General features: G+C 43.4%; 1 protein-coding gene across 4 annotated transcripts in view; it reads left to right on the plus strand.

Annotated features, from left to right (window-relative positions):
- Positions 1–24,313, plus strand: part of DSTYK (dual serine/threonine and tyrosine protein kinase) — a 61,162-nt gene extending 36,849 nt beyond the window's left edge. Inside the window, exons 3-13 of one of the 4 annotated variants that reach the window (XM_073320147.2) lie at positions 233–896; positions 7,073–7,305; positions 7,876–7,959; positions 11,122–11,298; positions 11,702–11,831; positions 12,948–13,104; positions 13,883–14,015; positions 15,771–15,884; positions 16,459–16,573; positions 17,532–17,666; positions 19,811–24,313. In XM_073320147.2, the coding sequence (XP_073176248.1) occupies positions 233–896; positions 7,073–7,305; positions 7,876–7,959; positions 11,122–11,298; positions 11,702–11,831; positions 12,948–13,104; positions 13,883–14,015; positions 15,771–15,884; positions 16,459–16,573; positions 17,532–17,666; positions 19,811–19,998 (2,130 nt within the window). In that variant the 3' untranslated portion in view covers positions 19,999–24,313. The remainder of the gene's footprint in view (positions 1–232; positions 897–7,072; positions 7,306–7,875; positions 7,960–11,121; positions 11,299–11,701; positions 11,832–12,947; positions 13,105–13,882; positions 14,016–15,770; positions 15,885–16,458; positions 16,574–17,531; positions 17,667–19,810) is intronic. The other 3 variants (XM_073320148.2, XR_012155832.2, XM_073320149.2) reach the window with 3 other exon arrangements.
- The last annotated feature ends 976 nt before the right edge of the window (positions 24,314–25,289 follow it).

The following is a 25,289-nucleotide window of genomic DNA, read 5'->3' on the forward strand; positions in this document are numbered from 1 at the left end:
TAGACACCCAAAAGGTTGAGAAATGAGCCTTGAATAACTACTTCTATAGGCTAATACAAGGATCTGGGAGAAGCTCCAATCAGCCCCATGGACTCATGGGAATTGCATGTTTAGACCATGACAGGTCCTACCACAGGGATGAATTTTTAGTGGGGAGAGGGAAGTTGGGAGTTAGTAGCAGGGTTAATTGCTAAAACTTCAATGTGGTGATTTTATTTTATTACTCTTTCAGGAGGTGGACATTGTGGTAGCCCCTTGTCGGGGATTCCAGTCTGCTGAAGTCACCTTGGGAGAGTATGTGAACCATGTCTTGCCTGTCGTCACCTTTGCCATCAGTGAGACTAAACTCTCAGCATCTGATGAAAATGAACTGCGGGAAATCCAAGAGAAATTCTCTTTGCCTGTTTTCTTTTGCAAAGTGCCAGAGTCGGAGGCTGAATTGATCTCTCCCAAAAAGGCTGAGAATGAGAAGTCATCCCTCTTCTGTCAGCTGATGGACCTAGACTACCTTAGTACCAACCACTGCAGCTGTGGGGCCCCTAGCTCTGATGCCAAAGCCCAGAGCATGCTGGTGGAGCAATTAGAGAAATTCCGCCTCCTGAGCACTTTCTCCAGGCAGGTGCTGCAGAAGCACCTGGTGGATGTAGCCACCATCCTGAACCTGGTGCACTGCCGCTGCCTGGACATCTTCATCAACCAGGCTTTTGACATGCAAAGAGACTTGCAGATCACCCCAAAACGGCTGGAGTACACGCGCAAGAAGGAGAATGAGCTCTATGAGTCTCTGATGGGTATTGCCAATCGCAAGCAGGAGGAGATGAAGGACATGATCATAGAGACTCTCAACAATATGAAAGAGGAGCTGCTGGAAGATGCTGCTAACATGGAATTCAAAGGTAATCTCTGGTAAGAGGAGAGAGATGAGAAGAGATCTGAAGATAACTAAATTTATAAGCCCCTCCACAAACTTTGCTTCTTGGGCCAATGTAAATGTGGATCAGAAGAAGTCCGCCTTCCTGTGTGACCTCTTCTGAATCATCTAGTCCGTAAAGCAATCAACGGGTAGTCTGCTACACTGGACTATTTTCTCTAAGCATATCACTGAAGTAGGTTGGAGCACACAACTAGACCAGGAACACCTGACTTCTAATTAAGTCTGACAGTGATTCATGCTGCGTAGACCAGAACAGGCTACTTAGGCCTGGCCTACACTAAAAGGTTAGGTCGACCCAGCTACATCATTGTGGGGTGTGAAAACTCCACGCCTGTGAGCAACATAGTTGAGCAGATCTAACCCCTGGTGTAGACAGCACTAGGTCGATGGAAGAATTCTTTCACTGACCTAGCGCTATCTACTGCTGCTTAGGGAGGTGGATTACCTACGCTGACAAGAGAGCCCCTCCCGCCTGGGTAGGCAGTGGCTACACTGAAGCACTACGGCAGCGCTGGAGCTGTACCGCTGTCGTGTTTCAAGTGTACACAAGCCCTTGGCCTCTTTGCTTTAATGTGCTGTCTTACAATGGGAGACACTAATTGTCTACATTAGTGGTGGGAAAATGGCTGTGAGTAGTCAAAACTGGATAATAAAACCACTTTTTTTTTCAGCAAAAATGCAAGTTTGTCGACACCAAAACATTTTGCAAATTTGTGTTGACTTTGTCAAATTGTTGGTCGCAGAGCCTCGATTTTTTTTTTTCAGAATTTTTAGAATACTTCTCATTCTGACACTTTAAAATCCACTTCTCTAGAAACTTCCTTTACTATTATAAAAATAACTGTAAACATACGCTAAATAGGAACATTGTTTGACCCCAAAATATTTTTTTTACTTTTCAACTTGCCAAAATATTAACAAAAACCATTTGTTCTGGTTCAGCTCCACCAATCTTTGTAATAGTCAGTCAACTGAAATATTGCCAGTTTGCCTAGCTGTGGTTGTGAGGATAGTAAATCTCTTAAAAGAAAACTGTGAAGTGCAAGCCTCTACCCTGCATTCCTAGAATTTAAAGTTTCTTTCTCTTTCTCTTTCTCTTTCTTTCTCTTTCTTTCACAGGTGAGGACTATTGTCTTAAACAGCTATACAGTATTGAACCTTCTAAAATAAAACACTTCTATATAGATCCTTGGTTGTCCTTCTACTATTGTTTCCTGCTGACCTCTGGGCAGTTACCTGGTGGTGCATCAGAAAGCATGGATTATTGCCCAAAAGTCTATTTGTCATGCTCAACACATGGAAGAATGCAAGGACATGTGGTGTAAATTTTAACTAGGATGCAATTTTATTAGTCAAATTACATCCAGGGAACAGGCCAGTGTAGTCACTTGGAGCACATCAATCCTTTTGGCTCCCTTACAGGGGGAGCACCCAAGAAGTGACAATCATCACACGAGAAGGTTCTCAGGGTGCCCCCAGCTGCCCACTATCATCCCATTTTTGGGAGTTGAGGTGACAAGTGACTTCGACAGCCAGACAGCACTGCCATGAAGTGCAGTGGTGGGGCAGTTGCCCCAAGGTCATATCCCAGTCCTTGGTTTGCACTTGACCCAGGGTGGGGGTGAGGAAATGGACAAGTTGCCCCATCTCATAAGGAGATACCCTTCGGATGCCCACTTTGTTAAGACTTTGGACCTGGAGCCTAAATCGGAGAGTTCCTGCATTCGGCAACTTCCAAAAGTTGCAACAGCTAAACAATTCTCCTGTAGGTTCTAATGATGACCTTCAGGAGCAGGAGAATCCCAGCCCTCCTGTTGCCCAAAACTCAGCCTCTGGGTTTCTCTGTGAAGACAAAAAACCCAACCGATCTTGGTCAATCTGGTGGAATGGGGAAAAATTCTTTCCCAGCCCCAAAGTGGCAATTGGCATAGCCCACTGTGACCTAATAAGGAAGGGTTGGGGTGAGCTGATTGTTGGGAATTAGTAAACAGGAAATGGCCCTGAGCACAGGTCTCCAAAGCTCATGCCAAATCCCGCACAATCTCCACCCCACCCTGCAAGTCGTATGTAGGCAGGAAATCTCACTGTCCTTTTTGCCCTCTCCCATCATGGAAACCACCAAGCTCAACTGTGGTTAGGCTTGGGGCCCTCTTTTGGGAAGAGTTAGCAAAACCTGCTCTGTTCCTGCAAGCTGAATGGCACGGGTGGTCTTTTTGTGTTTGAAGATGCATGGCTTCCCAATGCACTTCCTAGTGAGGTGTAACTTCTGTTGGTAGCTTTTGAGCTCCAGGAGTGAGGGGTTTATTAACTGTTGTGAATGGTTAAACTTAAGTAACATATTCTCTGAGTCTTTTGGTCTGGGGCACTAGATAGTCCCATGATTAGCTACAAATGGGTGCTTTGATGTGGCAAGTTTTATAAAACTTTCTCTTGTCAGGCAATGGTTTGCAATAACTATTTTTGGTCCTTCAGGAAGGAACGTTGACATGGAAATGCACTTTGAAGTGACATGAAGGGGTTTTCTGCTTGAAACGAAATTGAAAATAGCTTTAGGCTGTAAGATTGGAGGAAGTGGTTTGCTTTTCTTTACGTTCAAAAGGCATTGAATGCTCTAAGGAGGCTTTTAAATCTCTAGGCCTGCACTTTAATTTTAAAACTGGAAAACAAATGCATGCAGTCCTCTAGGAGAGATGGAGGGTGTGGAATAGAGCACCTGCCATAAAGTAGAGAATGAGCATGTGGAATACCATGTATCCAGATTTTTGTCTCTGAAGTGCAGTCACGGTTGGGAGGGAGAAGGATTGTTCTGTGACTTAGAATATGTTTGCTTTGTATCAGTCACGTTAAGTACAGCCATAATCATGAAGGGTTGGTCTACACTGCAGTGTTGGTTTGAGTTAATTCTGCTTGAGTGAGAGTGTCCACACTGAAATAACACTTGATTAAAAGTGTTATTAGTGTCCTGGAGTAATTAAATCCCCACTGTATTAGAATCATAGAATATCAGGGTTGGAAGGGACCCCAGAAGGTCATCTAGTCCAACCCCCTGCTCAAAGCAGGACCAATTCCCAGTTAAATCATCCCAGCCAGGGCTTTGTCAAGCCTGACCTTAAAAACCTCTAAGGAAGGAGATTCTACCACCTCCCTAGGTAACGCATTCCAGTGTTTCACCACCCTCTTAGTGAAAAAGTTTTTCCTAATATCCAATCTAAACCTTCCCCACTGCAACTTGAGACCATTACTCCTCGTTCTGTCATCTGCTACCATTGAGAACAGTCTAGAGCCATCCTCTTTGGAACCCCCTTTCAGGTAGTTGAAAGCAGCTATCAAATCCCCCCTCATTCTTCTCTTCTGCAGGCTAAACAAGCCCAGCTCCCTCAGCCTCTCCTCATAACTCATGTGTTCCAGTCCCCTAATCATTTTTGTTGCCCTTCGCTGGACTCTCTCCAATTTATCCACATCCTTCTTGAAGTGTGGGGCCCAAAACTGGACACAGTACTCCAGATGAGGCCTCACCAATGTTGAATAGAGGGGAACGATCACATCCCTCGATCTGCTCGCTATGCTCCTTCTTATACATCCCAAAATGCCATTGGCCTTCTTGGCAACAAGGGCACACTGCTGACTCATATCCAGCTTCTCATCCACTGTCACCCCTAGGTCCTTTTCCGCAGAACTGCTGCCTAGCCATTCGGTCCCTAGTCTGTAGCTGTGCATTGGGTTCTTCCGTCCTAAGTGCAGGACCCTTTGAGATTTTTTAAAGATTATTTGAGCATCAGCAGCACTCAAGCTTCAGCCCACATCCCCTGCTGGGCCAGGTAGCTAGAGTTTAAAGCATCATTTAACTGGAGCTAGAGACTTTGTGTGAATGGGAGTTGGGTTATGGGCACCATGTTGCGCTTGGAGCTAAACAAGTCCTCGGGCTTTATCTGTGCTACAGTCAGACTGCAATCAGATGTGACTGCAGCTTGGGGAGGTGTACCTACACCTAGCTTTAATCTAGCTAGTGCAGTTAAAAATAGCAGTGAAGACATGATTGCACAGGCTAGCAACGAAAGTATGTACCCAAAGTCCCTAGTAAGCGTGTACATCCCATGTTGAAGTCTGTGCTGCTATGTCTCCACTGCTTTTTTCTTTTAGCTGCATTAGGTAGTTTAAAGCTAGTGTGAGTGTGTCTACTTGAGATCTAATCGCGCTTTCAACTGTAATGTAGACGTAGCCTTTAGTGAGTACATGCCTTCAGCGTGCACGCAGTTGTATAGAGCTGGGCATTCAGGAGAATGTAAAACCAGACTGCAGTAACTTGAGGGCCAACAGCATTTGAGAGTTTTTGCTGCAGGAAGGAAGGTAGATTCTCCTGTTGTGGCCTCTGATGTCATAAGTCAGTCACTTGATTTTATGTTTAAAGAAGCTAGACTCTCTCCCTTTGGATTTTGTGTTCAAATACAGGGCTCCAGCCTGACCTCTGAGCGTTGCTGTAGAACTGGGGAAACTGGCTGTGGTGCATGCAACTTGACCAGCTAGTTACCTCTTGAATAATACTTGGCATTTTGTATACCAAGCATTGAATAAGCACCAGATAATCTTTGTGATGTGAGGAATAATGTGGAGGAACTGAGGTACAGCAATAAGTGGTTTGCATGAGACCTTGCTTTTAACAGAGCTCAGACCAGATTTCAGTTCTGACTGGGAAATCGCTGTGATGTGCATTTGAAATCAGAGGGCAGGGTAATTCTTGTCCCCTTCCATCTTGAGGGTTAGATGGGAGGTTGGCAAGTACATCACGAGAGAGACTGACTCGTATAGCAGCCTTCTGAAAACAAGCTTTAGTGCCCAATTGGGAGCTAATTATAAGCTCCTTGGGGCAGGAGGGACCCTTTCGTTCTGTCTGTATAGTGTCTACACAATGGGGCTCTGTTCTATGACTGGGTTACTACAATACTACTGCTAATAATAGTCCTATAAATGTAAACAATCGGGCACAAGCATTGCAGTGGTGTGTATGTTGTTCTCACAGGCTATTAAGTTGGCTTGAAATTGCCGTAGGGCGTGCAAGGAATCAAAAAGTATATTTAGAGACTTGAGTCTCAAACTTTTTTGCATTTAGTGGAGCAGATAGCTTTTCAGTGAACTTAGTGCTGAGAACTAAAAAATTCTGTGTCTGAAAATGTACTGGAGGGGGTGAGATTGTGGCTTTGGAATGTCTGGGAATCACTGAGTTAGTTAAAAACAGGCAAATGGCCTGAATTCCCCCACCCTCCCAAATCACCATTTGAATATGCTTCAGAAACTACGTACTCTCTGCAAAGAAAGTTGATCTAATATGTAATGCTTTGCTCATCTTTTTTTTTTTTTTTTTTTAAGCCTTGAAACATTTGCTAGTTGAATGGTGAGCAAAATATTTAGTCACATCAAGAGCAGGAGTGTATTAAAACCTTCCTAATATTTCTCTTACTGGGAAACAAGTACACAACAAAGAAAAGTACACAACTCAATCACCAAGGGGTCAAATGGTGAATGAATTAGCCTTTCATCTGTGTCTTTGGTCCTAGATTTAGTATATGGCCCTAGGGATGCAGTGGGATGCATGCCTGTAGAACAAGCTTGCACAGCTTCCACCTGCTTTTAAGCCCAGTTTGTTGTGATTTTGAAAGAACAGTGCTAATCATCCTACTTCAGAACATCTCTTCTTTCCTCCCTGCCCACCCCCACCCCCCAAAATAAAACAAAACCAAAGCGCCCCCCCCATCTCAGTCTTTTCATCTTACTGTAATGCTCCCTTGGGAGCAGTGGAGGGGCCCCTGTCCACATGGTTTCAACTAGCTTTCTTTCACAAACTATTGTTAGCAGCAGTTTGTCCAAGAGCATAAACAGGACCTAGAAGTCAAAACTCAAGATAATTACTCAATTACTCAATAATTACTCAAGATAATAACTCAAGATATTAACTAACATTTAATAGTGTTAGAAGGGGTGGAGGGTGAGCAGAAAGTGTCGAGACAAGTGCTGTCATAAGCTTGTGCTGTAGCTGCTTTGCAAAACACAGTGCAGAAGCTTGTCATGTTTGACTGCTAATAGTACAGTTGTGATGCCTTTGTGTCCTGGCTGTACAAATTTTTCCTTCCTTCCTTCTTGCAGACATTATAATTCCTGAGAATGGGGAGCCTGTGAGTTCCAAGGACATTAAATGTTGCATTAAGCAAATCCAGGAACTGATCATTTCTCGGTTAAACCAAGCGGTTGCCAACAAATTGATAAGCTCCGTAGACTACCTGCGTGAAAGCTTTGTGGGGACGCTGGAGAGATGCCTGAGGAGTCTGGAGAAGTCTCAGGATGTTTCAGTACATATCACGAGCAATTATCTCAAACAGGTACGGTAGCTCAAACAGTTGCTGAGAATTTTCGTAGCGTTATTTTTTTACAAAGAATTTTGTTGGACTGTCACAGCAAGACTTGACTTTATCCTGATAGCATAAGAGAGCAGCACTAAAAAAACAAGGAAGAGTTGGGCAAAGCTATAATGTACAAGCCCTACTAAAATCAATAGAAGGAAGCAGAAATCTTTGAGAAACTGACGTAGTGGCTAGAGAAGAGGGGGTAGAATTGGGGAATTGTAGATTCTATTCTCCCCTCTTCTCAGGCTTGCTGTATGATCTCTGCCAAGTCACTTAACATCCCTCTTGGTTTCCCAGTCTGTAAAATGGTGATAATTACCTGTCTATGTAAGGGTGTGGTAAGGATTAAATACACGGAGTAATCTGGTCTGGTAGACTGGGAGCCATCTGCAACATCGGGTATAGACCATTGCCAGAGGCAAGATACAAGATTTGCAGGACCAGTGCTCTTATTTGTTCTAGGTCGGTTTTCCATACTGAATCAGAATTAAGCAAGTCATGGGTCCTACTTTGCTAATTCTCCCCCTCCTCCCCTCCCCCCTCCAGATATTAAATGCAGCCTATCACGTTGAAGTCACTTTTCACTCGGGCTCATCAGTAACCAGAATGCTTTGGGAACAGATCAAACAGGTACGAATTGTCTACATTCCTTTCTGTTTGGACTGTAAAATAGACTAGTTACTATCACACCTTGAGTCTCGTACTAGAACGATGGACTGCTTGGATTATAAACGCTGCAGGGATTGCTTATGAAACTTTGATACTAAATATTAATAACTTCTGCTTGTCTCTGTTCTGCAGAATTATACTTCTTTTTACAAGCCATAAATGTGCAAATTAATAATGTGCCCCTAAAAGGGTGCTGGATGCTTCACAAAGCGAAGAATTGACTTGATGGTTGCTTGTTACAAGTATTCAGGCAAACCACTATATTATTATTATTTATTATTTGAGTGAGTGTCCATACAGATTCTGCTCTTCGTACATGAGATTAGATTCTTTTGTGATTGTGCCTGTGCCCGGAGTACCTTTTCATTCCTCATAATGGAAGGCATAGGGGGCGTGGGGCAGCAGCCTCCTGCAATCAGTTCCTTCTTACTGCCCGTTGCGGTTCCTGTATGGATGTTCCTAACTTTGTGCAGCTAGGACGCTATTTTTTTTTCTTCCTACTGTGGGGGGCGGGGGGAGTGCTGGTCTTTGTCTAGTATTGATCGATCGGTTTTCTTTGCCAATTGGCTTTACTTACTTAATCTTAAACAGAGTAGTGAGAAGGTTTCTGCTACGCAAGGAATCCCTTTCTTGTATAGATCGACTGTACAAGGGCAGACCCAAGTCATTGGAGTTCAAGGTCTGCCCATCCTGCACCTGCTATTCCTGTGAATGTCTAGCAGTCCCAATGGCTGTTGTGCTTTGGAGCAGTGAGGATCTGGCAGAGTTCAAGATCATTTCTGAGAGGCACTGGAAGATCATCAGGGATGCAGAGCAGCCCTCCTGGTACCCACTCATTTGTCATCCTCCCTGACCGTACCAGCCATGGCAGTACTGGTCTCCCTACAAGTGAGCCTCTGTTCTAGGAAGTGAGCTTTGTCCACTGTCTCCAGAGCCAGATCCCCCTCACCAAAGAAGCTGTCTTGAGCTTCTCTCCTGTCTGTGTCTGCTTATGGAGGGTGAGAGGGAATATGGTGGAGATTATTACTACTCCACAGATTTATCAGCCTCTGGCCATCTCCATCTGCAGATAGAAGTAGTTAAGCCCCCAACTGCTACTTCTGTGGATGAGCTTAAAGCCCTTCCAAGACCTTGCTAAAAGTGTTGAAGACCCTAAATATTCCACTGGAAGTCATGCAAGAACATGCTGAGTGTCTGTCTTCTGAATGTCCTGCAGCCTTCCTCTGCAGTGTAACTGGCCATGCCCATTGGTGACTGACCACTTGACTTGGCATACAGTGGCCTCAGTCACAGCAACATCAAAAGGGGCTGTTGGATACCAGGTACCTGTGAAAGGGTTTGAATATTTTACTAGCACCCTACCCCGGGACTCTTTTTAATAGCGCAGGTGGCTCATGGAAAGTTGAGGCACCAAAGCCCGCCCAAGTCTACCCATGTGGATAAAGACCCCAAGAAACGAGATCTATTTCAAGAAGAAGGTATACTCCTCAGCAAGCCTTCAGATATGAGTGGCAAATAATCAGGTGCTGCTACCAGAGAAGGACTTCCTGTTACGGTACATTTTCCATTTTTACGGACAGACTCCTGAAGGGCCAGCACAAGGAATTGAAATCCCTTATAAAGGCCAGCTCACTGCCTGAATGGCACTTCAAGCAGCATTTGATGCATTGGCTGCAGCAGCCAGGTTCATGGCTGCAGGCATCAGGAAATCCACCAGAGGTCCAAGTCACCATCAGCCCTCCTGTTTGAGGGCAACAAGTTCTTTAATCGTGATATGGATGAGGAACTTAATTCCCTAAAAGACTCCAAAGCCACCTTGAAATTCTTGGGTCAGTATGTCCCAGCCCCAGAGAGGAAGTTACCGTGATACAGACTGAAACTAGTCTCAATGCTATCCGCAGCTACTGACTTTAGAGCTGCTGAGGAAGGGGTAGTGATTTTACTGAGTCTGCCCCACAGTGTGGGGCTTCAAGCAAAAATGGTGTTTTATTTGTTTTTTTGCATTTGGGCAGACCTCCCTCAGCTCCTCCTTCCAGGCCTCTCTTTGACAACAGCCTGTCCTGCTTCCAGGAAGCCTGGGATGGGATAACCAAGGACTGCTGAGTCTTGATGATCCAGGTTCAAGCTGTTTTTATCCCCTAAGTCCTCCTTCAGGGGCCTTTCTCATCAGAGGCTGAGGGAGTCCACTTCTTGCTTCACTTAAATGGGAGTGGTAGAGGAAGTCCACACCCCCACAGAGTTCAGGGGCCAGGGACTTCATTCCCACTGCATCCTAATTTCAAAGTTGGGAGACTCCTCACCTATCTTTGTCTCAATGCTTTTTTAGCCATTGCTTCAAATTCTGCATGGTTACCCTGGACTTTATAATCTCCTCTCTGGATCCCATGGACTGGCTCACTGCTCTTGACCTTCAAGGTATGTATTTTCCCATCTTAATCCTTCCAGCTCATGGATTCCTGGCAAGAACTTCCATACTATCAGCAGAGTTCTACCCTTTGGTCTCTCAGCATCCCGATAGGTGTTCACCTAAGTCCTAGCTGTGGTGGCTGCCCACCTAAAGGCAAGGTATCAAGGTGCATCTGTAATGGACAATGGGCTGGTTGGTACAGGGGAGCTCCCACAGCAAGTGACCGACCTTGCTTCAAAAGACACTAAACTGCTTTTTATCACCAAGTGTAGAATCTTTGTGGACAACAACTTGAACAATTACTTACAGTAACTGTGATTCTTCAGATGTGTTGTCCACAAAGATGCCATGACCCACTCTCCTTCCCTGATGATTGAAATTCTGCTCCTAGGGGATCCTTATTGGAAGGAATGGAGTACAGGTGCAGCTGGCCCTGCCCACTTAGCTACAGGGAGCAAGGGGGTGCAGAGTGCAGATGTGGCTCCAATGAAACATTGCTATTCAAAAGAAACTGGACTCATGCACATAGGGCACCTGCATGCCGAGAGTAAAAGCTGTGTGGGCAACTCATCTCAAAGAACCATACTTGCTCTTCTTTCTGAACCCAGTTCTGTCCTCAGATGACCTCTTAAGATTTCAAAAGAAGGAAGTAGCATATCAGGCCTTAGGGCAAGATTTGGCCCTTCAGTTTAATTGGTTTAGTCCTGTTCTGTTAGATAGTTCAGCGGATTACCTGGGTTAGCCCACCTGCTATCACCATGGAGTGGAAGCGGAAAGTAGCTCAGGATGCTATTGAGAGCCTCAGCGCCTCCAAGCTGGCGAAGAGCATCTGCAGCCAATTCCGGACCAGGCTAAACAGCTCTCACGAGGCTTTTGCAGCCTCTCTGCGACAGGTAGGTGTGGGGCTGTGAGGTGGGCAGTGCAAATGCAGAGCCTCATGAGGAGAAACAAATTGGGGTTTCTGTACAGTGCCACTCTGGGAAACCAGAACTGTCACAAGTGAGGTGGCCAAATGGTGGGCAGAATAGTCAGCCCATTGCTGTCCTCTTCAGTGTAGAAGTATTGCCTGTCTAGTGGGAGACACTCTGGCTTGTGATGCTTCAGCTTCATTAGCATGGCAAGCTAACTTAGAGCCATCCCTGCAATGAAGTGGGTGCCCTAATGAAATGAGCCATCTTGAAAATGGGACCCCATAGACTCCAGTGTCTTGCCTTGCTTTCACCTTTTGCTTCTATGTGAGGCATGTGACCATGTGGAATGACTCTACACATAATCTCTGGCCTTCTGTCTTGGTAGCTAGAGGCTGGCCATTCAGGCAGGCTGGAGAAAACAGAAGACCTTTGGCTGAAGGTGCGGAAAGACCATGCCCCTCGGCTAGCACGCCTCTCGCTGGAGAGCAGGTCTCTGCAAGATGTGTTGTTACATGGTGAGCATCTACACCCGATCTTCTTTCCAGCCTCTTGCGAGGGTGTGTCTTGGATTAGTTCTGTCCTGCTTCTGCAGGGGTTGGGAGAGCAAGGGCAAGGGGGACTCCTCATCTAGCTGTAGATTATTATACCAGAATAGTGTTGACTGGAACGCTGATTTGCTTCTGACTTTGCTTCTACTTGACACTTGCCAACTAAGTCGACGTATTGGGTATGGTTGCTCCGAGGCCTGCAGGCCTATGAAAGGGGAAAACCTTGCCCATCTTCTAGTATAGGATGTTGTGGGAAGGCTGATCAGGGGGCAGTAGGATGGATAGCTAAAAACAATTAGTTTGTAGACTCAGAACTGGGAGAATTCTATGGAGGGGCGGGGTGTAAATTATAGAACTTTGCAAAGCTAATTGTTTAAATCAAATATACTTCAATGCTGTGCTCATTTTTAAAAAGAAAAACTTTACAACAAATTTGTGGGCCTAACAAGAACTTTTAGGCAGGCTCGATAAAGATACAGAGATTTGTTTTGAAGACTTACTCTTAAATCCTATGAGACTCCCTGGGATGATTCATAGGGTTGGTAATGGGATATGGAACCACCAACCTCTGTGGTCATGGGATCAAACCCAGCCTTTGTGGGTACTGACCAAAAAGCTTGTCTGAGGGTTGTGTGGCTTGTATGCTGCTAGCTGGAATGATTCCTGTTCGTTTACAGATAGGTGTCTATATCCTAAACCACCACAACCATTGCTATGTCTCCTGCGTTGGCAGTCTCAGATTAGACAAAGGATTGAATGAGCAATGAAGATAGAACTCCCCTTTTTCCTCTTTGGTACCTCATCATATGGGGGTGAGTCACACTTGCAGAAGAGTTCAGAGAGCGATTGTACAGGGCTGTTGGCTGTTCTGCATATAAATATTGTGGCCTATACCAGTTCCAATATAGCACCGACCTAACAACTAAACTATCTGATTTCAAGAAGGACCTACCTACCTCCCTCTGAATGTGAATGTGAAATACTAGTTCAGTTTATGGCATCATCCTAGCCAGATACTGATGCTAGGGGGGAAGAACGTGGAAAATTTACCTCTGATCAAACTGACACGTTGTGTGTTTGCAGGTAAACCGAAGCTAGGCCGTGAGCTGGGCCGAGGGCAGTATGGAGTGGTGTACTTGTGTGATAGTTGGGGAGGCCATTTCCCATGTGCACTCAAATCCGTCGTCCCTCCAGACGAGAAGCACTGGAATGACCTTGCACTTGAGTTTCACTATATGAGGTGTGTATTGGTAAACTCTCCTCTAATCTGCAAATGCCAGCTGAACCTGGTTAGATTCAGATAGCTATGCAGGTTGGCTTACGTGGCTTGAGGCAGAGACTTTGGTCCAGTGTAGTTCCTTGCTGCTCCCAGTAACTTGGTCAGTGCTGAGGATTGCCACTAAATGCTGCACAACTTTGAGTGAGGACTTTCAGATGACTGTCAATGCTACTTATAGAATAGACAAGACAGTGCAAAGCTCACCTGCTGTCCCACCTCATCTCTCCCCAGGGCTGATTCTCTTGTGTCTGCAATACTCGCGTCCTCTGCTGCTTCATGCAATAAAAGTCAGAGTTAGTATTGCATAGTGTTGCACAGTTGTCCCTGTCCTGGCCTTGGTATCTAATGTACTGTCTCTCCCTTCATCTAGTACCGTGCACTCTTTCTGCCCAAAGTGTACTATTCTGCATTCACTGAACAAAATGACAGTGGGACTACAATGTAGGAAACGTAACCAGCCTTGGCTGTATAGAGCTGCCTATACTGCAGTGCAGACAATTCTGTTACAACACACTGACTCAGTGATCTGTCCTTTGCTGTAGCCATAGTGGTGGTAGCAATGAGCAGCATTGTCAGTCCTCTCCTGTCTTGTCCTACTACGCTTGTTAAGAGCCCAGATGTTGGGTCCTTTATAAGGAGGCTAGGCTTGATGTAAGAGGGAAGGAGGGGAACTAGGCAGAATTGTAGTCTATGGGAATATATTCCCAGATGTTGATCTGTTCTGATTTTGTTTCTACAGGTCTTTACCAAAGCATGAGCGACTGGTAGATCTCCATGGGTCTGTGATAGATTACAGCTATGGGGGAGGTTCCAGCATTGCTGTCCTACTGATAATGGAACGGTTGCACAGAGATCTCTACACAGGACTAAGGGTGAGAAGGAAAAATGGCTGGAAGCACCAATTGAATTCATAAACTGGTCTAGAAGAAAGCTATTGGTCTGTTTACCACTTTCTGGTGTCATTTCCCTCAATATATTTGTAACTGACTTTAGTCAGAGCAAGTATTTGTTTAGCAATACATGGAAGGCATGTCATGCATCCATGTACAATCTCAGCAGCACTCAAAGTGATGAGAATGGCAGATTACTTAACTGTGACTGTTGCAAATTTTGTGTTTGCATGTAAAATTTAGCTTTAGCCAGTTCTGGTCTGTGATTCAAACGGCCAGGAAGCTAAATGTGCAAGTGGACCATATCTTTGATTTGCTAAATTTGGGCTGCAGAACAACCATAAAAATACATCTGAGCACATCTTTGGAGAACTTTTGACATACCTAGGCCGAGTTTTAATTATGGATCTGTAATGTTTTAGGAGCTTCCAATTCTCCTTTACATGAAGGCCCTCTTATACTGCTGGAGTGGTGTAAAGCGACATTAGTGTAGCTGAGAGTTCAGGCCTGCAAATGGCCATTTTAAGTAGGAAAAGCTGTGTTGGCCTATTTTAAACAGGCTACCATACTGCCAGTGTATCTGACAGTGAAAGTCCCCTAAAAGGGAAGTCACTAGCTGAAGGCTCAAATGCTAGATGGAATCGATACTTGAATTTCCCAGGGTATAACTCTCAGCTTCTATGTGAGAGGTCCAGTTCAGGTGCTTTTTCAGATTGCGGTTTGCAGCTATGTTCTGCAGCACCTTACACTTCAAAAATCCCTCTCAGCCCAGGGAACTTTTGGGGAATCACTTCACCCATACTGCCAACCTGAAGCACATCCACCTGTGGGGTGGAACATAGCAGCTGTCTAGCAGAACAGTGATACTAGACTATCTAGACCAGAAAGTGAAGAACGCTCTTTTGCTTGACAAACCCAATTGAACAGTTGGTGCTTCAAACTGTTGTAAACAGCATGAAGCTGGGACGCTGTGCCCTGTGTCGGTATAGCAGTAGAATGGACAACACTTAGTTTGATTTAAACACACGAAGGCATAAAATATAAGAATAATAAAAAACCTAGATTGTGTACTGTAGAAGTGAAAGGAAACATGACTTCTTGGGGTAGTGGTCTATAACCAAGATCTTCCTGAAGGGGAAGTCTTCAGGATGGAGTACAGTTGCATTGCTGTAATAGTTACATAATCCTTTAATCTGGCTGAGACTACTGTACTGTGTTTGATCTGACCGGTATTGGTGAAGGTGGCATAAGAGCTGTTGCATTGCTTGATCTTTAGCAGCTGACAACTTGGAATGTTTCGGATACCTTACTTTCAGAAGTCATGTGGCCTTTTTGCTGTTGGCACATCCATCCCTTTCATCTTGCTGCCTGCAGTCCTCGCTGACTCCATCAAGCTGTCTGTACCAGTTTAGCAGCCACTTCAGGAGTAAATAGTGGGATCATGACGGCATGTTTCGTTACTGATCAAAAGAACTAAACAGACCAGGATAAGCAGATACCATGTTCAGAATCTTGTTAAACTAATGTACCAGGATGTTGGCAACAAAAGCAGCTCGTGCCAAGTCCATTCCATTGCTTGGCATTCACCCATGGCTCTGGCAGGAGCTCCTTGCATGTGTTAAAGGGTCACTTAGTAGCTAGATATTATTTACTGGAAAGGACCAGGAAATCCCACAAATACAAAATAATTTACATTTGTGGGATTAGTAAATCCTCCTGTGTGCACCTCTTCCTCAGGCTGGGCTGATACTGGAGACACGATTGCAGATTGCCCTGGATGTAGTTGAAGGGATCCGGTTTCTGCACAGTCAGGGGCTTGTTCATCGGGACATCAAACTTAAAAATGTATTGGTAAGGGTGATCTTTCTATACTTCACTTTCTCTTGGTTAGTCTCTAAAAGCCTTTTTATCTCCACTGCCAAAGGGGAACTAATAAATTGTTTGTAACATTGACAGTAAATGAAATAATGGCCTTATTCACGTAAATGTTTCCGTAAGAAGACTTGTGAACAAATGCTTTTCACTTTGATGGCACTCTTCATGAACTCCTCAAAACACTTACTACAAATATTAGTATCACAATGTCCCTGTCAGCTGTAGAAGCATTATTATTATTTTGCAAGTGGGTTGGAGGTGAAATGACTTGTGAGAGGATAGTTTGTTACAGATGGGATTAGATTTAGGACTTTCTGGTTCCTGGTCCTGTTCTCACACTTCTAGACCATACCTCCTGGTTAATAAACATGTAAAAACTTGTCCTGTTACTTACTCTTTTCTTACAGTCCTATAGCAGTCAGTAATTAGTGCAAACTCCCAACAATTCAAACACGAATACATTTTTGTAAAGTTGCTTTTAATATTAAAAAGCCAATAATAGGGTTGAAAGCATGATTAACCATCACCTGATGTATGGATGGCTCTACAGCTTGACAAAAAGAATCGAGCCAAAATCACGGACCTGGGATTCTGCAAGCCTGAGGCTATGATGTCTGGCAGTATTGTTGGGACACCCATCCATATGGCTCCTGAGCTCTTTACAGGTAAGGTGGTGAATGGAATCTTCTATTGACTGTCTGCAGCTCCAGTCCTGAAGGCCCCAAACTCTGTACTATGCCTTTTAACTCTGGAGGGGGAAAACATAGTCAAAACTGTGCATTTAACTTCACCTTCCTGTATTTTCAGTCTAAGTGATGATCATCTCCATTCTTTTTTCCTTTTATGAGAAGAGAGATTACTATGGGATTCATATGGCCTACAGAAGTCAATAACAAATTAATACACTGGAAAGGCTATTGGAGTTATTTAATCTCTCTGGTACAAACCATTTTAGAAAAAAAGGTCAGCTGTGTTTTAGGGTCTGATAAACGGTTTCATACAAATCGTAGAGTAAGTTGGGGAAATTCAGAGTTGAGGATGGGAAATGAACCTAGATATCCTCCCCAAGATGAAATAAATCTTGACTCAAAATTTGACTCGCAGCATTATGGCTCTGACACCAACTATTTTTCCTTTTTAAATTCTCTCTTCCCCCCCCCATTTTTGGGGGGGTCTATTTCATTTTTTACAGTAGTTTCTAAAGGGCTCCACCAGGATCAGAACCCTATCCTGTTAGGTGCAGCACAAAAATGTCACCAGGAACAGCATCTTTTTTAAGATTAGAGTGATCACAGCAAACCTGTTTGTGTATCCTTCAAAGGGTAACATGCAGATGCTCCTGATTTAATCAAGTGTTCATAGTTAACATGCTAGGTTCTGATCCTGAAAAGACTTAAGCATCTGCTTACCGTCTGTACATTGTAAGTAGTCCCCTGGGCTTTACTAGGACTGCTTTGAAGGATTGGAGGCCTTAGGTTGTTTCCATGCTGTACAATAACACACACCAGGCTGTGATGCAAATACTCAAATTAGTTTTGTACCTTTTATTTTATATTGGTGGCAAACTCTGGAGACGTTCATTTGTCCTGTTGCTCAAACCTGTTTGTTGCTCATTTGCCACAGGGAAATATGATAACTCAGTGGATGTTTATGCATTTGGTATCCTGTTTTGGTACATCTGTTCAGGACACGTGAAGTTACCAGAGGCCTTTGAGAGGTGCGCAAGCAAAGACCACCTTTGGAACAATGTTAGGAGAGGTATGTATGATTTTATGCTGCACTGCTGTTAGATGATCTACTACTGTGTGAAACCTCTTGGGAAAACTAAATCCTTTTTACCCCCTTCTAGTTTTTCTTAACTAGGAACTGTATTTTCAGTTCCAGCCTCCCTGTGGATTTACTGGCCTTTGAGTAAAAAGTGCACTGCAGACTGTCACCCTCCAAGAGTATAGATGGGTAAATGACACTGGACACTTTTTCCTCTCTAAAGATTAGCTGGAATCTGGGCAGACTTGAGTGGGATATGCTGAAGGCCTGTCACTTAAGGTTTAACTGAAATCTCTCTAGTTACTGGCACGGTTCTAAAATCGTTTCCGATAAAACACAACCTGTCCCTGCTGATTACTGTAACGGTGCTAGCACGACGTTTTAAATGCTATTCTTGCCTCCAAAGGACGATGTATGAAGGTGAGAAGGTAGAGTAAACCACATCCCAGAAACAGCCGGATATGTCATCATCCTTTAAGGAATGCTTAATTCCTTGCTCTTTCCAGGTGCCATCCGAATCCTTCACTCTCAAGTGTTTTGACTAGGTGCTAAAATTGTAAAATGCTGGGGATCATTGATGAGTAGAAGGTTGAAAATCTTTTACCATGGAAGACTGTCTATTATCGTTTCCCATTCTGAGCAATGAACTTCTACTTCCCAAGTTAGAAAATAGTTTAACAGTGCAGTTGCTATACTGTGGTAGCACATACTTTACGTGTATAAGTGCCTTATTCTTTTTAATGCCTGTCTACAACTTTTCCATGTATGAGAGACACTAAACCATGAATTTGTTCAGAAGGAAGCAAGATGTGCATTCATTCTCGTGTTCCAGGTCTGAGTTCTGCAGTTGTGGGCTAGCTACTGAAAAAGATCTTTCCCCTGTACTATTAAGCCTTTTCCTGTGGCCAGCTGCTCCAGTGGATCTGAATCATGCACATCCATACTTGGCTTGGTGCCTCCTGCCATTACCAGCTGTGGGATTTAACAGTACGCATTTCTACAGCTCCTAAAACCCCATCTGAAGTGGCTGGGGAAACTGCTGGGCACTGGTCTATTAATTTAGATCGACTAAATGGGCCAAAAGTATTAATGTAAGTCGGTCATTGTCCAACATTAAATCGTGTTAAACAAGGTCTGGGGTTTGGTATACAGGGACGCCAGGTCACTTAGTGATATGGCACAAACACCATTAAAAATCCTTTTAACCTTTAATAAAGGATGCAAAAAAGGAGGACAAACCGTTAAAGCATTTGAAATGTAAAGTATTAAATAGGGCTTTCAATTAATATCCCTTATTCCCTTTCACTGAAGAGAGTTTTAGGACCGTCCCTCTGTTCGACAGTTTTAGATGGTAAATAACTGTCCTTTTGGAAGAAAGGAGAAGTTAGTTGAGATGGTGGTTGTTAAAGTTTGATCCTGTTTCATCCCAAGTGGTATTTGGGATTTAGCAGGAGCCGGTAGAGTTGGTGAATTCATCTGGGTCCCCCTCTCTGGCCTGGCCTGGCCTGGTCTGGTCTGGTCCGGTCCGGGCATCTCTCAGGGTCCGGTTGATGAAGGACAAGGACCCAAGAGATCAAGGGGGGTGGCAGCCATGATGTGAAGCTTGTTCCCATAGCCAGATTTTTTTCTCACCAAAGTCTCTTCGTTATGGACCCCAAAAGGGAGGGATGTGTGTAATAGCTCATCCCCTTCATGATTTGGTCCACCAATTAGACCTAGTTTTGGACACACCAGTTTTGATTTTACCAATTTTTGGTTCTACACTTTTCTTGTTTACCAGGCACAGTCTTAACACAGTCCTGGGGTTATAGCAATAGGGCTTTTTGTTTGGACTAATTCAGTCTACTGACCTCCCTTTCTTACCTTTTTCCCATCATCATTTGTTGTGATAGGTTATTATTACATCTTATGATCTTAGGCTCATTTTTCCCAGGGAAGCTCCTAATTAGGATACATTTCTAGACCCAGTTATCACAACAGCACCTTCTTTACTAGGAGTGTCTTGAGAACTGCTAACATTGACTCTTCCCTAGCCACTATAATCTGAGCCACAGTGACTAACATCAAAGGATCTCCTATGCCTATTTAGTCAAGATTTTATAGCAGTTACCAGCCCCTGTTCTTCCTTTTTCCAGGAGTACGCCCAGAGCGCCTCCCTGCATTTGATGAGGAATGCTGGCAGCTGATGGAAGCTTGCTGGGATGGAGACCCTTCCCAGCGTCCCCTCCTGGGCATTGTCCAGCCCATGCTGCAGCGGATCATGGACAGACTCTGCAAGTCAAGCTCTGAACAGTCAAACAAAGGGTTAGATGATTCTACTTGAAGGAAACATGAAAGAACTGTTTTATTATGGGAGCACTCGGACCCCCTACTTGCAGTTGTCTTTTTGGAAGAAGTAGCTCTTTCTCGGTAACAGGAATTGCACTGGAGCAAACAAAAGATGTCTCGCCTCTGAGAGCATTATGGATGTTCCAACTTGGGTAGCAGCCAGAAAAATTCCACTCCAGTGCACAAGTTACCCCAGCCCCCATTTTTATTACAAAGATGAGTGAATAAATAAAAGATGGAGAATCCAGGCCATTTGGACTGCAAGGGATCTCTGCTAATCCCCTCCGGACTGACCAAAGGAAAAGCATCTAATGCTTTAGGTAGCAACTGAGTCCCTAGGGCTTTATTACTGCAGTTCTCACTCCGTGGTAACAGTTGAACCAAAGTATCTTCCATCTGCTGCTATCTGTGGTTGATCTTTAGTATATCCACCAGCTTTCCTTATCCTCAAAATGGAGCTTGGATGGTTTGGGGGACAAATGACGGTAACTACCTGGGGTGGAACCCTTAGGCTACAAGGGGTGGGGGGATATAAGTGTCGTTGTACATTAGCTTCTTACAACACTCAGTATGTTTACATTGACAGGATCAGAGCATCCACACTTTACCTAAGGGGGAATTTCTGCATTCCACTGCAGCAGAAATACCCCAAAATCATAAGCTATCTGACTTTTTTTCTTTTCTTCTGACTTACTGTTAACCTGAAAGACCACTTTTTGTAAACAAGTTATTGCTTCAGATAACTCTGCTTAATAGTGGTTGTTGGGGTGTCTAACCTGGCCTTTCTTTCCCAGGCTTTTGGGAAGATGGGGGACTTCAAACAAATGGCTCTGAGAAATTGCACATAGCGTTATAGAAACACAAGACGTCATTAGCAACTATTGACTGGTGTCCAAACCCACTGGAAAATTACCAGTTTGTGTTTTTAATTAAAAATGCTTTCCTCGTTTTGAACTAAGTGTAAAGGCAGTGACTGTTTTAAATTCTGGTAGAGACATTTTAAATAAGATTTCTTCAACTTTTTTAAAGTCATTTGCTGGGTGAAAAAGTACCCAAGGGAAAACAGGTCGGCGGGAGCGGGGGTGCAGCGGTTGCTGTGTCCACATCTGATCTCTGCACTTCCTTGGGCTTTGCAGTTTGGTTGTATTAAAAATTAGAGGTCAGTTGCAGGGTGTGTGTGGGGCAGGACAGTCCTGATACCCCTTACATGAAGGGCTCCTTCTGAAAATACACCCTTGCCACAGTGATTCCTCTGCATTTGGTTGGGCAAGGTTGATATTTAGTAGTGCTTGCGGGAAGGTGGGGGTAGAAGAATGGAATCTGAATGGAGGACACCTTTTGTATGTGTGAGGAAACTGATTACTTGGCAGTTTGTCCCCAGGTATAACAGCACACCCCCCCACCCCCTGGCTTCAGGAGATGGGGCAGGCAGAGGCTTCATTTTAACAGGAAATCTAGTGTGCCGTGTGCAAAACCATGCAGGCATGTAAAATTATTACACCTTGCTGCTGGAATTGACTAGGTGGTACAAAGCAAAATTACAGCCAGTCGCCTTTTGCCTGTTAACAGCTTGAACAAAGGAGAGGGATAAATAACCCTGCAGTGTTACTCAACAGTCTAGTTTAACCCATCTTCTGTGTGCAATAAAACTGAAATAATGCTTTTTAAAAAAGATTGCTTTTTACTTAACTACAGATGATGGCATAAAAACTGTAGTCATAGTTCCACAGACAGCTTGCAGCCTCTCCAGTAACTTGAATAGAAATGGGCAGCAGCTATAAATCACATGCCCAGAAAAACCAATCTTTTCAAAGCAGGACTATTACTAGGAACGTCACTGCCTTGGTGTATATCTATGCCACCAATGACTTTAACAGTATTAATCAGTTTTATATCCGTTTACTTTGTTCTGTGGTGGCTAGTAACTACGTTGAGAACTAGAAGAGTATAGGTCAGTATTTTTGCAGCGATAGACATAGTTTGTGTAACAAAACAAAAAAATAAATGAATAAAATTTAAATCTATATATGCAATTCCAGAAATGTCTTGTATAGCTTTCTCCTTTGTGGCACCTTCCTGACTTTTATCCTGTGCCTTTTTAATGCTGATTGTAAGTACCTTGAAGTCTTTGGGTTTTTTTGTTTTTGTTTTATGTATCCACAACAGAGGCCTGCACAAGTTTTCCCACACTTAATACACAGCCACTTTCCTACTCTCTTGCCGCCCCTCCCCTCCCCCCCCCCCCCCGTTTGGCACTTGACCTCTTGCATAGCAGATTTCACATCACCTCTTTTTTTGCTTCAGAAGTAAGAACTCTTCATTAAAGCAAAGGAATAACAAGATGCATAAATGATTATCCTGTTAAAAGGCTTTACTAGCTAATGATGTAACCAAAGGCAGTTATGTGAGTCTAATTCTAGCAGACCGAAAGGCAGTAACAAACTTGGATATTTGTTAATGTGTAATTGACAGACAGCCTTGTATAGGCTCTGTATTTCTCTCATATGAAGCAGCCTTCATGGCCTGCAGATGAATAGATAGATGGTACTATAAAATGTACCCTCGCTGTTAAGCATATAGAAAGAGCTCCATGTTATTTAACAAGAATTCTGGTGACTTCTGTTAGTATGTGGACCCAAATCAGTGGTGAGTGCCAGTAAAATAGTATCATTTGCTTATTTTAAACAAGACTCTCTCTGCATAAGACAGAAATCCTTCAAAAGGCTCAGGCTGCCTTAATGTGTGTTGCAAAAATATACAAACCAATGGCACACTCTGCCTCCAAAATCCACTAGATCTACCCAGCTTTCATTTCCAGCCTCTCTAAAGATGCAGAGGTGGGGTTTAGATCTAAAAGGATTTGAATGGAAGCTTTGCTTACTAAGCTGCATTCTGAGGTTTACGAACTGCCACTAATTTGCTGGCTGTTCCAGGTGCTCCAGCATAAAGCTTATTCTTCAGTCAGTGAGTTGGAAGCATGTAATAATAGGATAAATCTAATTTACCGAGCAAACATAGTTGCAAGGTTAAGACTTAAACTTGAAAGCTGATAGTAGCTTACTGTGCAAAGATAAGAGCCACTCATCCCTGATTGATTTACCAAGGTAGCAACTTTTCAGCTATTGCTCTGTCCAGGACAGAAGTGACTTGATTGTTTCATATACTACATATTGTGGAATGAGATGGAAGAAAATGCTTCCTAAATGCAGTGGAAGACTGGATCGTTGTGATGCTGGAGGACTCCAGCCTCAATGTTCTGATGCTTTGCCACTGCTGTTACTCACTGTATAGCTGTTAAATGTACTGTATATCTGGATGTATAGGACTTTCTTTGGCTGGGCAACTGCTGGTTGGTGGGTGGGGGAACCCGAACATGTATCTAAACCTACTTGAGAGGGTTGCTAACTACATTAAACAAACTCTACAGCTTGTTCGTTCCTTTTTAAACTAAAAAGCAAGCTGCTCCAGTTTACGCTTTGCACATTTTTTTTTGAATGGTGTTGCTAGCCTCTTTTTCCTCCTCAGTTTCTCTTTGGAGGGTTAGAGGATATTTACATTTATATTGGTTTACACATGGTGACAAGTTCTGTAGAATTTCAGAATGGGATTGAGTAATCCCTTTGCATCCCGTGGTGAAAGAATAGCTGTTCTTTCCTTTGTGTTTATATTGCATTCTCTGGACCTGCTGGTCCTACTTGAAGATCTAAAAGTGATGTGACTTTTTTTTTTTAAAGACTTTAATATTACAAGGGTTTCCTCTCCAGGAGAAAACAGGAGCACATCTGCATTTAAAAATTCCCTCAGGGGCTTAAGTGGCACTAATGTTAAAGGTTTTTATTTTTACTTTATGCCCTTTATTTTGGGAGCCTGTTGAACCTTGGCTGACTGAAGTTCAGTGGTGAAAACTGTTACATTTTCGGGGTTGGGGGAGAAATTAAGAACTGTACAGCCCCATTGTAATGCCTTTAGATTTTTGTATTGCTTTTTTTATTTTAAACTTTAAAGGACTGATGTATATTACATTGTTAAAGGAAAAGGTAACAAACTTACCAAGTGTGTAGGAAAAAGTGCAATAACCAGGAAATTGACATCCAGAACAAACTAAAATTTTCCCCTTGTATTATAACTTTCTGCAATACTAATTTCCTTTCTGTACCAGGTCCATAAGGGTATTTTTAAGAGATGTGACTGTGGGTTAAGAAGGCTTCATTTAGTGCTATTCTCAACTGTCTGTTTTATAGATATTATATATAATTGTTAGAATGCACAGAACACTGTGCTGTATAATAAAGGTCACATTAACATTTTAAGTTTTTGCATTATGTCTGGCTTGTTTTCCCCCTTGACTATACCCTATGTGTCTTCAGATAAAGTCCATAACCCATAAGTGCCTAGGAGCATTTGCTGAACTCCAGTGAAATGTTGCAAAGCTAAACCTAGCCCTTGGGATTGACACTGGTTTGCCTCTTATACTAGTGTAAATGAATAACTACAGTGATATCAGTGGAATTGGACCTGCATAAACCTGGTATGAAATGACTTCCCTCTTGTACTCTGCTATGGAGGATACTTTGGAATGGATAGGTAGTGCTCTGAGCTGATGCTTTCTGCGCAATCCCCTTACTTTCATCATACTCCTTTTCAGTTCACTCTCAGTAAGCTTTCCAAATTAATTATTGCTATTATGGCTGTAGCTTTTACTGAGCAGAGTAAACAGAATTTTGTTCCCAGCCGGTAGCTATGAAGGTTGAACTCTGTCATCTAGCTAAAACTCCTGTAGTAACTCTATAGTGCTTCTCTGCAACTCAATCTCCTAAACTCTGTCTTCCTATCTAATGATCAGCCTTGCATAAAGTGAGTGCCTAAGCAGAATGAAATGACTAACTCAGTAACAGGCAATAAATGTGGCTTTCATCTTACAGGTAAGTTAGTAAAACATACCTCCTGCCTGTGTCTGACACTAGCACCATGGTCTATTAGTTTCTTCTTTTGTATGTGTGTTTGGGGGTAGGGTAAGGTATACTGTCACCTAATGAGTGGGAGCTCTTGCCCCTTGCTTTTACTAGTTTGTCAAGTTTCTTAATTTTGCCCTTTGGAAATGGCACTCTCCCTCTTTTTTTTTTTTAAGCAACTGGTCTGCTGGAGAGTAGAATCCTCCAGTGCAGAATCCTATCACATCCTCGGGAAGGAGTGAGAAGAGACACTTTACTGTATGAATGAAAGCTGCTTATCAGGGTCTCAAGCCATGTTCTTCATACAAGTCCAGCTTCTCTTTTACAACTGAAG

The sequence above is a fragment of the Lepidochelys kempii genome, chromosome 21 (assembly GCF_965140285.1).
Source record: "Lepidochelys kempii isolate rLepKem1 chromosome 21, rLepKem1.hap1, whole genome shotgun sequence".
NCBI classification, from domain to species: Eukaryota; Metazoa; Chordata; order Testudines; family Cheloniidae; genus Lepidochelys; species Lepidochelys kempii.